General features: G+C 32.2%; 2 protein-coding genes across 2 annotated transcripts in view; one reads left to right on the top strand and one right to left on the bottom strand.

Moving 5' to 3' along the window:
- The window catches only part of LOC129221481 (uncharacterized), a 317098-nt gene that overhangs the window by 35810 nt on the left and 264406 nt on the right, over positions 1 to 16882 (bottom strand). The gene's annotated exons all lie outside the window — the stretch shown is intronic.
- Positions 1665 to 16882, top strand: part of LOC129221479 (G protein-coupled receptor kinase 1-like) — a 205165-nt gene continuing 189947 nt past the window's right edge. The window contains exon 1 of the mRNA XM_054855959.1: positions 1665 to 2037. Within this exon, the coding sequence (XP_054711934.1) occupies positions 1925 to 2037 (113 nt within the window). The 5' untranslated portion in view covers positions 1665 to 1924. The remainder of the gene's footprint in view (positions 2038 to 16882) is intronic.

The following is a 16882-nucleotide window of genomic DNA, read 5'->3' as shown; positions in this document are numbered from 1 at the left end:
CAATAATGTTGAATACAATAATGTTAACTAAAAGAACTATTATTTAAAAAATTACAGAAAATATGGGAGTAAAGTGAAATGAAAATTTCTAAAACACAAGTTTGTTTATATATTGCACAGTCAAGAACTAAAAAATATGTTATTGGACAACTTTTAAAACTAATTTTATTGTTGCTAATGAATCCATCAAAGACTGAGCACAAGTGGTCGAAATTTTTACACATACACACACACACAAACACAAAAGAAAACTTATGTTTATCATCATATTACATTTTTGGCTCCCGCATTTTCATCACTGTCACACGTATTCATCGTTCAGACTTGTAGTAAAGTTCCAAAAAAAAAAAAAAAAACATAATAAATTTTTAATAAAAACATCTGAAATATCTTACAATAGACACCCTGACGACATCCCGTCTCTGAGGTGATCTTCACTGAAAAAGACACACGGCTAATAAATTTCGGAAGGAGTATGTCAAAAAAGTATTATTTATGCATTACTATTTCTCGTTGAATAAATTTAAATGTTTTTCTTTCCTCCACAATGTTAAAAAAAAACAAAAAAAAAAAACATTTTGTTTTGATGGCGCAACTTGCGTCATGAGCCTTTCTCTTATGTCGTATGTTTTCTTCAAAAAATACTGCAAAAGGTGTTTTTCTGCAGAAAAAACCCGGTTATGGTAGGGTGATATGAGTGCTCATCTCAGTTTTAGTACGGTCCCTTAGATAATTTTGAACTCGAATATCTCGGGGAATATTGGTCGTACTAATATCAAATTTTTGTGTTCGATCTATTGTTTGATGCTTGCGATTACCCTAAATATGAAAATATGAATATGGAGACATAGTGACCACATAAAAGTTAAATTTCGTATTTTCAGTAGATTTTTCGCTTCAAATAGAGGTCTTGCAGGTTCAATGGGGACATGCTGCATTGTGCGTACTATTGAATATTCAGCCTAATAGTCGACTAACTGATTTGCAACTCCAATAAACTATAGGGGGCGTCGCAGCCAGTGTCTAATGGCGGATGAAAAAGGTAAAACAAACAAATTCCGTTATAATTTGCTTTGAAGCTTAGTGAATGACAGTATTTTTTTTATCGTTTTTGTAGGAAGCTTCCTTTTCTTTTCTTCTAAAATCACATTACACCACAAACTGTCTAAAGCCTGTAATTTACCCCAAAGAAAACACGTGGAATGGAACGTTTTACCTTTTTCGAGAGTATTGTTAACCACCGCAAGAGGTAGCGTATTCGAGCTCTGGAGTTGCAAATAGCATTTGATCCCTTTCAAGTATTTTTTGAACTTACTATTTTATTTGATTCCAGAAAGTTTTGTGGAATTTCTTTCGTTTATGTTGAAATCGATGTTTTCGTTTTGACGATTAGAAAAAAAAAAAAAAATCCATGCGATTCAACGATAACCTAAACTTTTTACCTACTTTTCAAAAAATGAACGAAAAACTTATTATCAATTTGAAATAAGGTATTTTCATACAGCTCGAAAATTTTTAGTTTGTGTCGCAACGTCGACTCAGCTTCATTCATCATTTTATTTTCCTTAACCGTGAGAAACTGGAAAGATTTTTGAGATATTTTATCTACCGAGAGAGGGCAGCGCTTGTCTATAAACAAGCTATTAACTCTTCCGTACTCACTCCCTGTCAAGAGCAGAATACTATTCCGGCAGTTTGATGCTGGAACATGGAAATGCGACGAAAATCCTAGTAATAAATTAATGGAGTCGGAACAATTTAAATATTTATCCTCTGCCTGGATTCCTCGTGTTTACTGTTGGACTGGTGCAGTGCCGTCTAATAAAACGTGATGCATCTAATCGTAACGTTGTAGCCAAAGGATAGGCTTTGAAATTCTACATTTACAATTGTGTTTACAGAACTAAGCCTATCCTCAGTCAAAATGGCGGACTTAGAGGCAGTTCTAGCAGATGTGAGCTATCTTATGGCTATGGAAAAGAGTAAATCTACTCCAGCAGCCAGAGCCAGTAAGAAAATAATTCTACCGGATCCGAGGTACGTGTTAAATCGAATATCGATGTGCCTGGCCCTTTAATCGCGACATGTTTTCAGGGAGCCGTCTGCGTGCGACGGCGATTTTCTGTATTAAATGGACTTCACGCTTTCAAAACAAAGCATTCGTTTGTTTACATCGTCTGCACATATTCATTCCGATTTCGTTGATGAAAATCTGTGACCTTATAAGGGCTTGCCGTAAATGTCCGCTTGACCTAATGTAGATGCTGAAGCCATTCGCGAATGCGGGCAAAGATTAATTTGTCCCTCGATCACATTTGCTTCTCGGGAAATTAGCAAACAATCGTATAAATATTAGAGTACAATTACTTTGTTATTCGGAAATAAATCAGACTCATAATTTGTGATGTATTTAAGATGGTTTAATTTACTCATGAAATTTAGTTGACCGGGTTAACACCACTTGGGACATATTGGAAATCCTTTCGGCACCAATTAATTCTACTTCGAATTTCAGTAGGATTGAAAAATAGATTGAATAGAAAGATGATATCTAGATAAAATGATGAATAAAAAATAAACACAGAAAATTTTAAATACTTTAAATGTTAGAAGGAAGATAATATAAATTTTACTGTGTTGTTGATCTTTAAACTAGGTATTTTGAAAGAAAATGATCATAAATATCTCATTTAATTGTTTTTCGATGAAATCTAGAAATCAATTCTTTAAAGAAAAATGCATACAAAGAAACGTGCAAATTTTCATCGTATAAATTCGATCTCAATCAAATCAGTTTATAAAATTAAGAAATTTTCTGTGAATGATTGTATTTTTTGTTTAAAAAATAAATAGTGCAACTTAATTTCCATCAAGCTATGCGCTGCTCATAAACACATATTCGTCTCATTGTATTAGGTTTTAATTATTCTTTCTATCTTACATTTTTTTGCTTTTTATCTTTTAGCTTTATGTTCAGACAGTTTAAAACTTTTCAAAATTGTTGGAGGTTTAAGCAAATGACTGAGAAGAAATGGCTTAATCTGTAGATAATCAACATTTACATTCTAAATTATGAAAATTTTGTACCAAAAATGAATTGGACACAAGACATTTTTTAGAGACAGGTTCAGGAATTTGATAAGATGAGTAGCTTTATTTGTAGCAGTGTATTTAACAAATAGAAAGACTGAAATTTGCTGTTATGCATAGAAAGAGTAAAGGGACCAGTTTGGCCCTTCCTGATTTTTGAGTGAATTCTTAATAAATTTCTTTCTGAGTGAGTTCACATTGCGCACACATCTCCCCTAATGACTGAACATGAACTGAATCCATAGTGTTATTTTTTTGATATTATCTCTTCATGCCAAAATGTAGAATGTTAGCGTCTCTTTCAAAGAGCGATCTCTACAGTCTGGCTGGTAGGTAGATAGTTCACAGCATTTAGAATTTTATCCGACTGAAAATATAGGAAGATAAATGTAAAACTAGAGTGAATAGCACTTTTTCATGCTAGAGTAATTAGAAGAAAAGAATTTTTTTTTTGTTGTAAAATACCTCAGGTGCCACTGTGGCCCCGCCTGTACTTAATGTATGCATAAGGTTCACTACTATACTTCTATTAGGCTAATGACTGATATATTAAATCAACACTCAAAAAAGGTTCATATTATGAAAAGTCAGAAAGTTATTTTTTGTGCTACAAACTTGCCAAGGGCTACACAGGCCCCTTCCGTCTTGCTAGGGTTAACTTATGCTTTTTTTTTTATTACAGTATAAATAAAATATTACCCTAAAAATTGAAATGAACACATTTTAGAATAGTATTTTATTTAAAAACTAGCTATTTAATTAAAATCTTTTGTCGCCTCCTCCAGTGGGCACTCGTGAGTCATTTAAATGAAGGTTCATAAAACAAACTTCAAAAATTAACTTATAGATACTTTTTATTGCATTTTTATCTCATTTATTTATTCATTTTTGAGGCAGACAAATCAATACTCCTTTTTTTGAATTTAAGTAGTTATTTATCTTGCTTTTTTTCGATTAAGAGGGCAGTTAGAATGTTAAATCTGTCTTCGCTCCTTTCATAGTGAATCTTAAAAATCATACAGTACTTCCTCGTCACTTCACGCTTTGACTTTCGCGGTTTCACTCTATCGCGTTTTTTTTTTTTAATATACATTCAAATTCATTAACCTTTTCTAATAGGATCTTCTTAATTCTTTCTCACAAGAGGATTACAGAATATTGTTTTAAACTAAGACAAGTTGTTCGAAGGGCTCATTAAAGCCATTTGATAGATGGGGATTTACATAAAAACCGCTATCTGCTTTTAACCACTGAACTCTTAGTGGAGAGTCTATATATTTATTGGGAGCATATAATTGCATTTGAAAATGGTGTTCAATTTTTTTTATATTTTTTCAAGCAGTAAAACCTTTAAAGAATGCAAAGGCAGGTGGGAGAGATAATATGCCTCTCTTATACTTACTTATCTTTGAGGTTGCACTATTTTCATGTTATTGGTAGTGTGTAAGAATTGTGTATGTATGTCTATTTTAGTGCACTAATAGTAATAATGTGAAGCTCATAACCTCTTATTTTCCTTACTTGCTCATATTTTATGTAAGGCACTGGGCATACCTAGATAATGTAGACGAGCATGCTGTCATGGATACATTTGCTGCAATTATGTACTTTGCTCAAAAATTTTTAATTAATATCAACATTAAACAATGGTTATCTTGAAAATGTTGTTAAATTACTGAAATTAATCTCTTGCTTTCATGGATACATGCTTGAAAGGAAAATAAGCATTGCATTACCGAAAATTTTACCTACCCACTGTTTATATTGTTTTAAATACTTGCAGTTTTTAGTTGTGTGCGCTCATACTTCATATTTTTACCTTACTATGGTATTGGCTATTGGTAATAGAAGTGTGAGGTTGCTATTTCATGTCTAGTGAGCAAGAACTCTATACAAAAAAAAAATGAATTTATAAGATTGTATGGGCCAATTTTCGACTCTCTTTTAGGAAAATATTCAATTAATTAATAAAGAATACTATTACACAGAAATTCACTTCTTGCGGTAGATTCTGAAACAGATTAACCATATAATGAGGGTTGACTGTAGTGTTTAAAGGACTTTTTATGAATGAAAATAAAGTGGAAAAGGAGGCAATGTAAGCAGCTTCAACTATGGCAAAGCTACGAAAAAAAATAAAAATAAAGGGTGATATGGTTAGTTTTAATCTTTTTCTTTGGTCAAAAAATAAGGAAATTTTCCGAGTTTTAGAAGGAGACTCAAATCCCCCCTCCCTCCTCTGTCTGGGTATACCTCCTGATCCTAACACTTAAGTACTGACCATGCATTAAGATAGTTCTGATAACTCGCTCTCTTGATGGTAAAGTTTTACAGATAACCTAATATTGAAAGATTTTGATGAGTAGTACAGAGGTATTTTTCTCCTGCTTCTCGTATGCTTTTGAAACTATAAACCATTTTCAAGCTGAGTTTTGCATCGCAAGTGCAATAAAGAATCAAGAACGTTTAGTAACCAGCCATCCTCTATGTACAGTCGGATTTCAATAACTTGAATATTCCTTTATCTTAAAGTTTTCCTTGGGTCCCAAGCTTTTGAAATTATTGTGGAAACTTCCTATAACTCAAACTATTAATAAATCGGAACGTTTTAGCCGGTTCCTTGAGACTTTGAGTTATTAAGAGTTGACTGTATTATCGCATTCATAAAAGAAAAAGAAATGAGAGAAAATCTCTAAATGGAAATTAACAAAAATCTATGTGGTAGTGTGTTGAGTCATCTTTTATTTAAATTTTTAAGAAATTGTTTCTTTTCTTCCCTTGAGTGTTCATGTGTTTATATAAAGAAGCCATCATTGTCCCCCTCCCATGTTATTTACATCAGAGTACTGTTGCAATGTAAAACTTATCTTCTCCAGGAGTATCACCTTTTCGCCAGACTCATCATTTCATATTTTTCGAGGTGTGGGAGTGGGGGGGGGAGTCGAAGGTTATGTACTCAATGCAGGGACTGCGCCAAATGCAATAAAATCGTAAATTCAGCGGAAAAATTTATAATGTGGCAAATTGATTGGCAAACAGAAAATTCTTTGAAATTTCCACAGAAAAAAAAAACTTCTTCATCCTCAAAAAGTGGTCAAAAAGCCAAAAAAAAAAAAGAATATCGGTAAATAAGTGTAATTTATGTTAAAAGTGTCTGCTGCATCTTCAAAGCATCTTCAAATATTTAAATGCTTGCATTTAAATATTCTATAAAATTATACTTCATCCTCGGATTAAATTTTTCTGCAGAAAAAAAAAAAACATTGAAATTAAATTAATTTCTTCTGTTAGCCAAAATATATTGTGTATTAGATTTTACTTACGCTCAGGATCTGATTAGAGAGGTTCTTACTGGACTGGGGTCCAAAAACTTTGTAAGCTTTATCCAATAAGTTACCGCCCTATAGCCAGGGCTACGTCAGAAACACATGAAATACACCGCCAGCTCAGTCAATTCCAGCCGAGGACTGCAGTTTCGTGCCTATGCCGGGCTGATGAGTGCTAACAAGCACGAAACTGCAGTCCTCGGCTGGAATAGACTGAGCTGGCGGTGTATTTCATGTATTTGTGAGCTTTGTTCCTTATTGAATATTTGTCCATCTACATATTTTGAAGTAACTTTGAGCTTCAGCATATGCATAATGTAGGTATCTGTAGTAAATGCAGTTATTAAACATTATTATTTATTTGACACATGCTTCAATGTTATTATATTTCAATACTTTTGCTTTTGTAAATTATTTAAATGCTTATTTTACATGAATAAAGTTATTTATGAAATGTTTACCATCACTTTCACATTCTAGTTAGGGTTGCCCATGAGAGGGTGTTCACGGTGCAGATTGCGCTCCACTACTGAAATTTGAGGTGGGAGGGCGGGGAGTTATTTATGGTTGTTTTGATCTTATTTTGGAAGTCTTGTTCTTAGAGGGGTTCTCTGTAGCATTTGAGAGTGTGCTTCTTTGGGGAGGGGGATGGGCATCCCTGTCATAGCATTGGGTGAATGGCTCACTTTAGTTTCAGGAGCAGTGATTTTGGATTAAAGAATCTGGAAAATGTTAATGGAGTAACAAACCGTGTAAAATAGATTACATTTTGAACTTTTTTGAATAATAATGTACTCAAATGCTCATACTTTAAAGTAGAGATTGCAATTTGGCCGAGAAGCGCCGAATACCGAGGCTTTGGCTGCTCTGTATGATGAATTTTAGCATTAAATGCACAATAAATGCATATAGCATCATGTAATTCTCCATATAACTGCTTTTAGTTTTTTCAACATTTCAGCTAACTCTTTTTTTTTTTTTTATTAATACGTATCACCAATTAGGAATTTACTTTTGCTTTGCACTGGTAGTACCAGAAAAGTACATGTTTCTAATTTTTTGTCAGAATAAGTAATGAAGGCATAATGTGGAAAATTAAAGGCATGCTCTTTACAGTTAAAAAGTTAAAAGTTTATAGTAACGAATTGGTATGATCAAATTTTAATCTATTATTTCCAAGTATTAATCTAGAAATTTTTTGTAAGTTAATCATTTAATCTGGAATAAATTTTTGAATTTTAATTATTTAGAACACATATTTAAAATATAGCTCTAGGGAAGATATGGTACTAATGGGCTGGACGCTTTCTCATATTTTGATTTGCACAAAAAAATAAAGTAATTAATTAAAATGTAGCTTTAATTTACGTATTGGCAATTATCTGCATGTTTTACAATCCTGGTTTATTGTTGATAATCTTATCAATGAATGCAAAATAAATTAAAATATGTTGACAGATTAATGCATCTATTAAAAAACTAAACTTTTGTGCCTATTACTATAAAATAAAATATAATATTAAAACAAATTACTTAAGGATGCCCATTTGTCACACATCCCCCCTTGTTTACATAAATCACCTTGTATACATTTGTTACAATATCACTATCGGTATACGTTTCAAGGCTAGAAATATTTGAAGAATGTTTAATGCAGTACATTTTTATATAGCTTTGTTTTAAAACTTAAGTATTTTAGTAAAATTAGAAACTAAAGAAACATAATGTAACTTTCAACAGAATAAATTGTTAATAAACATTTTATTAATTGTTGAAAGAATTCTGGCTCCAAGGTTTCAGTACACGCAAATTTTAAAATCAAATGCACATTTCTGTTATGGTTTATCATAAGGTAGGATTTTTAATTTAAAAGACAATATCTTATATAAATAATGGTAAAAGAAAATTCGCAACATAAATTGTTTCAGGCTGAAGCAGCCGAATCACAGCTCATGATTCAGCCAGACCGAAGCTTCGATCCATTTTCAATTTAAAGTTTTTGGTAGTCACATAATGAGGACATAATTGTTTTTTGAGTTGTTTGTCATAAGTTAAAAAAGTATAGGAAGGATTGCTTACCGGTAAAGGAATAGGTGCTAAAAGTGCTGTTGTAAACTCATTGGAAGCTCGATCTCATTGTTCCGTAGTGAATTTCACTTCTCTTTAGAAATAAAAACTAATAAACTTATATTATCATTGTAAACAGAATAAAATGAATAATACTTTTTATTTGTTAAAGTTTTAAAACTTAAAAAAATTGCATAAAAGTGTTATGAGTTTTTAAAATAAAATTCATATTTCAATTTTAAAGCATAAAAGTAGTCTTTTTCTTTCTTTACTAATAATAAAGCTGAAAGTCTCTGGATGTCTGTGACGCACATAGTGCCTAGATTGTTTGGCCGATTCATGAAATTTGGCACAAAGTTAGTTTGTAGCATGAAGGTGTGCACCTCGAAGCGATTTTTCGAACATTCCATTTTGTTCTTTTTCTATTCCAATTTTAAGAACATTTTCCCCGAGCAAAATTATCATAAGATGGAGGAGTAAATTATCAAGTTATCATAATGTGAAACCGTAACATGAGCAAGCCAATTGGCGAGAAATTCACTATAGATTTTTTATAAATATACAGGCGAACCAAAAGACCTTTTAATTTTCTACTACGGGCAAAGCCGTGTGGGTACCACTAGTACATAATAAATACAAAAAAGTGGAGGGAAAAAAGAAAATTAGGTATAGTGTTATAATATGAAAGTAATACCAACTGTTCGAAAGTTTTCGTTACTGATGGTAAGTTGGAGAAAATATGTTTGACTAATCAATAAATGTTTTTTTAATTAAAAAAATTATTTTTTAAAAATCTAATTAAATTTAATTTAAAAAAAAGTTTACTTTGCTTATAATAACATTTTATTTTCGATTTTTTTCCATTAAAACCGGATTAAAAACAGTCAAATTAAAAAAATATAAAAAATAACTGGATATTTTAAAAATAAGTTTAATTACTCTTTATAAATTTTTATCTAAAAACTAGACAGTTTCCCATTTTTATTTGTCCACTTTCCTGTAAAAGGATGTATATCTGTATGGGCATTAAGTCACAAAAAACAAAGCTGCAGAGTCAGAGGGGAAAAAGCTGACTCTGACTGTGGAAAACCTTACAAACAATCAACTCTGACTCTTTTACCCCAAAATCAGTTCAAGTCCTACTATGCAGGCACGCTGCAGAGTGGCAGGCTTTGAGGGAAAATGACTGACTTTTGACTCTTGAAATTTTCAACTTTCGACTTCTTTTCCCCAAAATCATTCCGACTCCACAGCCCTGGCAAAAGCAAAATTATCCAGGGGATGAGTTTTTTTCGCAAGATTTATATTACTGGATTGTAATTTATGCACTTAATAAAAGTTTGTTTTTTAAAATTTTAGTTTTTTATACCTCCAGATACAGCATAAAAAGTTGAATATGGGTGGAGCTTAAATCTCAATTTTGAATAAGAAAAAAAAAAGAAAAAGAAAAGGACCCTTTACCTCCTACCTCCTAGGTACATATATTCAGTTTAAAGCAGTAGTTCTCCATTAAAAATAGAGAAAAACCTTAAATGATTCTGTCAAAATTCTTGCTCATCCTTATGTAAAATGACCAACATCACATCTAGCTTTTTGGAAATGCTGCCCCCAATTGTTTTTCAGTTTTCTTCTGTTTTGCAGGTATATTATTTTTACGGAGAGGTAGCATTACATTGAGCATGTACATCCTTTAGAGGGGCTATAAAGGTAAAAAGTACAAAAGCATAAACATTTGTAACAATTTAGGAGACTAATGAGGCTATTCCCCCCATTGAATATAAAAAAAACTCTTTTTTTTTCTAAGGATTTGTGTTGCGATTTTTCACTTATCTTTCGGTGTCTCCAATACAGAAACTTCCCATATTATTGAGCAATCACAATTGCTTATTGTTCTCATTTGACTGTCCTTGACATTACGCTGATTTTATTTTTCCCCTGCTTCCCTCTGCAGCATTCCCGCCCACTGTCCACTGCAGGCCCGGCTCCTCTAGACCTGAGCACTATCCCCAGAATCTGCTTCTTCTGGTCGGTGGCGTCCATGTCCTGCACACACGCAAGCTCGTACACATACATACACACATGCACGCTCATACACATACTCACACGCCTATGTGCATACACACTGGTTTATACACACACACAACTATACACATGTAACCGCCCAGGAGGACGGGCAGTCTTGGGGAGACAGGAGTCATTTCTAGAAACAATAACTCCAATGAGTTTGGCCCTGTCGCAATTCGTGATTGCAAAACATAAATTTGAATTCAAAATTTCAAAATTCAAATGAATTTACTTTTTTTAAATACTTATTTCTGTTACATTTACAGATATAATTGAAATTAAAAGTTAAATCAATTGTGCTTATAATATAAAACATTGATGTAACATATTTATATTTCTAGAGACGCACCATCCACGTTGTATATTACTATATCCAGAAATTTATAATCAATGTGTGCTGTGCATCCCCAGGAATACAAACATCCATATTAATGCATACATATTTTCACTTTTAATCTTAATTATATCTGTGGGTGTAACTTGATTAAATATAAATAATATTGGATGTTTCTTTATGCGATATATGTAGTGCGACTCGTACGCAACATGCAGTGTTTCTGAGATTTAAAAAAAAAGAAAAAAAAATACAGCGTGAAATTTTTTTTGGACATGGGGTTCTGGAGGTGAGTTGATACTCTGGTTGTACACCAAATAATGAGTTTAAAAATTGCAACAGAAAACCCTTAGGGGGGAAAAAAAAGGAAAGAAAAAACATCTCAAGTAAATTTAGTGTTTATTCATCTATTAATATTTTCAGCGAATGACAATCGCAAAAATGGACCATTTAGAAATTCCCTCTATGGTTCCGATTTCATGTTTATTTATCGATTAGTTAGTGCACTTTTTGTGAGAATTTTAGTTTTTTAAATAAGTTATCTGGGACACATAGTGGCTATAGCTTGGTTTTCTTTCTTGGTCTTTTTTCGTTTACACTTTTTCTTCTGAACTCCTTTAAAACGAACATTTTAGGCAAGCATGAGCATTTGATAGTTAACTTTGATTTGGAAAAATTCATTCTTAACATTCTTGTTGACAAAGCGTATGAAATTTCTATGTATGAAGACAACTGCATTCCCAACGACGAAGCTGGCAGCGGCTTAGCATTCGCTTCCCTGTAAATACAGCTTTCTGCTATATGTGTCTTATTGCAGTGAAGAGACATGTACAGATTTTTCAATTCGATTGCCGATTTTCGTTACTGATGGTAAGTTGGAGAAAATTTGTTTGACTTATTAATCGTGATTCTAAAAATCCGGAAGCATTAAAGAATTTCTGCAATAACTTATTGCTTATCTTATTTTTGTTATTTCGTAAGAATCAAGTACTGGAGGAAAAGGTTAGTTGTTTCGATCGAGTTATGTAACAATCTGGCGGTTATCTGCCATATGATTGTGCTGTAAATCCGTCTAAAAAAACTTTTTGTGAAAAGTAAATACAATAGGAATGTAGATGGTACAATTTTCGGTGACACTATTTTTTCACATTTCTTTCCCTTAAAAAATAATTTTTCTTCGTTTTTTTAACATAATTTAGATTTTGTTTTATTAAAATCGGATAAGTATTTTTGGAGCTGCATTATTTTTTTGTTTCAATCAGCAAGCATCATACGATATTTTCTACCAGCTTTACTTAGGGGAAGCTGGGGCACCTTGGGACACTTTTTAGATAATGATTCTTAGAAATTTGGTTTTCTTTTCAAACTAATTTTCACTAAACTTAGCTACTCATGCAATTTAGACGTTTTTGCTTCAATGAAAATTTATTTTACTCCCTCCCAAAATTTATTTCACTCCATCAAATTAAATTTTCATAAAAAATTAAAAAAGTCATTACAATGGCCCAACCCCACTAGGTGGGGCACCTTGGGACACTAGCAATAATCCTAAAGTTGTCATCTTAAACAATTGAAATCTTATCACTAAGAAGTTTCTGCTGCTTTTTCAAGAGCAGGCGCATCAACAGCAGGGAACTTCCTACTTTCTTTTCTAGATCTCACCCTTTCTGTTATTTTAATATTTTAAAACTTTAGCGAGAAAGAAAAGTCAATTTTCTGTATAACAGTAGTCATTTTCTCAATTTTAGCTCATTTAAACTAGAGCTGCCAACTTTTGAAAATCCAAAATCGTATCTGGGTCATTCCATGCGAAATGAGCAAATCAGCTGTGGCTGACATGTCACAGATTTCAATGAAAATTTTTATTTAGGTAAACCATACATATCTATGAGGGAATGCAAAGTATGGAAGTATAAAAACTGTTTGTTGCTTTGTTATTGAAATTAGAAGTTGATGCTTACACTAAGCCTAAATTTACAGAGTCCATTGCTACCAGTTTGTGACTCAATAACTCCATAAGTTATAAACGTACACTTAAAAAATAAATATTTCCGCATTCTATAAATATTCTCTATCGAGAAAGAGCAAAGTAAAATTTATTCGGATCTTTTTTTGAATCTGAGATATTAACAAAGATTGAAATTTTGCCAATTTACTTCAGATTTTAAATCACTCTTCTAGCTCTTTTAATGAAAAAATAACTAAAAATGATTCAGATTGAAAAACTATCTATAACTAACTACCTGCTCTAATTTAGTAACTGTTTATGAATTTCTTGATGACGAAATTATACTTTAAAAATTCGAAAATTTCCAAAAATTTCATTTTTTCCTCTGTTTCAGATGTTTTTTTGAAGATGAGGGAATGCTCTAAATTTACTCAATTTTTTTACGTAACATGTTGAAGTGTCTTTTAGATGCTACTAAATTTTAATCATTGGTATCAGCGTATTTTTGTTACTAGAGTAACTTGAGTAACTTGAACTAAGGTAAAATTTCATTAGTTACTTCTTTTTATTTTGTAAGTTTAGCGAAACTAACCATTTCTTTCGTGTTTCATTTTCTCAAAAGCATGTTTAAGAAGTACAGTCTGAAATGTACATTTTTTTAATTAAAATAAATGTTAGTTTTACTTGCTTTTGCATCATTTAGTCGTTTATCTAATTCTTTGAATTCTCGTAATTTCACATAAGGGTCAATCCATACAGTATAAACTACTCATTCATGTTCAAATATTTCTAAGTTATCAAATTAAAATAAAATCTGTTTTAGTGTGTGAATTGACTAGCAAAAGTGCTTAAATTCAAAGACCTGTATCTCTTTTACAAACCAAATACAAAAAACAATATGTATAACATGTATAGTACTTGAACGGAATATTCAATTGGCCAGGAAATTTTATTTTTAATTCCATCCCCTTTTGGTTTATAGGGGTCTAAAAATGTCATTTTCGTCATTTTTCCGATTTTTGAGGGGCTGTAATCCATAAAGGGTGCACAAATACACAGCAACAGTTATATATATTATTTTTAGCATGGTTCCAGTGATTCGTTTTTGTCGTATTTCATTTTGTGTTTCCGTCCCCTACGTGAGTTATCCCGCTTTGAAATGAGTAAAATTTTTACATTTGGTCTTGAACTTTAACCTCTTGCCATTATTTTAATTATTAACTTACAGCTACGTAACTCAGCATGAAAGGCTATCAACTTATGCACTTTTACATCAAAGCGTTAAATTAACTGTCATAAATGTAATTCAAATAGATATGGGTCAAAATGCAAAGGTCTATTTTTGACTACGAAAATCACTTTTGATGACCTCTAAAAAATCAAAGGTCCAGTTGAGAGAAAAAATAAACAGTGGTTTTAAACATATTTCATATGCAGCTTTTAGGAATATGAATTTAAAAAAAAAAAAATTAAAAATGGTCGAGCGCACCCATCCGTCGAACCTGTATGGTTTTGACCCATAAAACAAAAAAAAAAAAAAAAAAAAAAAGCTATTTTTCTGAATTTTATTTTACGTTTGGAAATCAAAAACCAATTTCGAGTTTCTTCAAGCAAATAGTAGAAACACAGCTCTATATTCTTGTAAAATTTTAAAGTTGTCTGAATTTTCCCTCATTTGAATTTTTGTGTGTATGTGAAGGGGAAAATCATCATTTTACAAAATGTCACTGAGTTTAAAACTGATTTTGAAGACAAAGGAGTTAAAATACAACTTCAAAAGTAAAGTACTTCTTTTATGATACTTAGCACATTATTGAGTATTAATTGCATCAAAGCTAATGCATTCCTTAAAGATTGAGATTAAAAAATAAAATGCTTAATTATGAGAAAATTGAAATATTTTCAGTTTTTGAAACTCGGTTAAAAGTTAACTATAATAACTTTGAAAATTTTACTGATGGGGCATTCCAAGGTATTTTTAAAATTATGTAGAGTCCGTAACGTGACCTTTTTTTGCCATAACTTTTTAATTTACCGTTTAATTTGCAAATTAGTTTAATTTGAGCTGGTGTGTTGGTAGGAAAAGATCAAAATAAAATAATATGCTAATCAAACAGTAAACTAAAAAGTTATGGCAAAAAAGGTCACGTTACGGACTCTACATAAATGTCAAAAATACCTTGGAATGCCCCTGATATCAGATAAATTACCCTACTCTATAGATTGCAACAACATATAACTTTTATGTTTTCATTAAATAGTTAATAAAGTACAAGCGTTCAAAAGTGCAATATTTAGCATTTATGAGAATGCTGTTCAATTTGACCAATTTTCAATCGCATGTAACTAGTCAAATAAAAAATTTTAAGCAAAAATATTTTAGATATTTTTATATTAGGCATAAAAGGAACCTGTATACCAAATTTCATAAAAATCCGTTACCATGCGGCCACCACTTTTTTGCGAATTTTGCTCATTTCGTATGGAATGACCCAGCTGCATTTTGCGGCGTGGTAGGGGGGGGGGGGGGCGTGGACGCTGCTTCAGAATCAAACAGCAATGCATTGTCAACAGTACTATAAAGAACAAAATAAATGATACTTAATGAATTTCAAATATGATACAGAACATATTAATACGGAATAAAAGATTTTATACTGGATATTTTAAGATGATAAATTCTTGATTATTAGCCGTAACTTTCACCTGGTCGGCATGTCTTTTTGAAGTAACATGCTTGAGGCAATCATTACGATCACCACGTTCAACTGAAAAATCGCTATTGCAAATAGTATATCTTGCATAACCCGCCTTTAAAGATAAAATAAGGAATGGCCGAGTGCTTTTAAATTCTTCACGATTTTTTTGGCAGTTTTTCCGCTTTTTTGCCGAAGAACCCATAAACTGCATGAAAACTAAACCAGCAGCACACGTGTAGAAGTTTGATTTTCTGAACTTACCGGTTTAGTTTCCATGCAGTTTATGATTTTATTTTCTTGCATTCTTGGGATTATAAATTAAAAAAAAAAAAAATATTTGAATTTTGACCTCTTGAATTCAAATTATGTTTTTTGCAATCACGAATGTTTGTGTGTATGTAGGCGTGTGTGTTTGTGTGTGTGGGGGAGGCATGTGTGTTTGTGTGTAGGGGGTATTTGATGTGTGTGTAGGCATGTGTGTTTATGTCTGTGTGCAGGCATGAGTGTGTGGGTAATTGTGTGTAGGTGTGTGTGTATGTGTAGGTATCTGTATGGTATGCGTGTGTGTGTATGTGTAGGTGTCTGTATGTATGCGTGTGTGTGTTTGTGTATGTGTGTGTAGGTGTATGTATGTGTTTGTGTGTGTGTACGTGCGTGTATGTATGCGTGTAATTGTAGGATATTGACGTAACCTGGAGACGGTTTTCGCTAGAGGAGCAGCATCGTGAGGCGGTCGGTAGACAGTGATGCTGCAGAAGGTGCTGGCGGGAAAGTAAAATGATAGGACCTCGAAACAGTTAAATGAAAGCAATAAGCAATCGTGATTGCTCAAAAAAAAAAAAAAAAAAAAAATCGTAATTTTTGGACTCGCTTTCGTAGGGTCGCAGTTCAAAGCTGCGATTCGTAGAAACTACGATTTTTTCGTAGCAGTTGACAGCTCTGATTTTAAACTCATCAGATTTATCCGGTACAGAAATAAGCTTTTTCTGTACTGTATACTGGTGGAGCAGCTTTGAACAGTGTCCCAACCTGCCCCACTTGGATTGTTATATATCAACTTTTTAAAAACCTTAAAATTATTATAAAAGGACATATTTTAATTCCCACATGCTCTGCTTGAAATTATTTCATTTCCTACTTAAGAAATGTAATAGTGAAACCACCTATCAATCAAACTCCAAACCTCTCAAAACAAAGAAAATTAGATCAGTCTTTAACTGTTCATGTAAGAAATTCTAAAGTATACTGAAGAGTAGATCCTGCAGCCATCGATGATGTCTTAAGAAAACCAATTTGTTTACAAAATTAAAGCAGAAATTTATGGTGTCCCAAGGTGGGCCATGTCCCAAGGCGC

This window comes from Uloborus diversus, chromosome 4 (genome assembly GCF_026930045.1).
Source record: "Uloborus diversus isolate 005 chromosome 4, Udiv.v.3.1, whole genome shotgun sequence".
NCBI classification, from domain to species: Eukaryota; Metazoa; Arthropoda; class Arachnida; order Araneae; family Uloboridae; genus Uloborus; species Uloborus diversus.
Note: the sequence above shows the minus strand (reverse complement) of the source record. Positions and strands in the feature narration are given on the sequence as shown.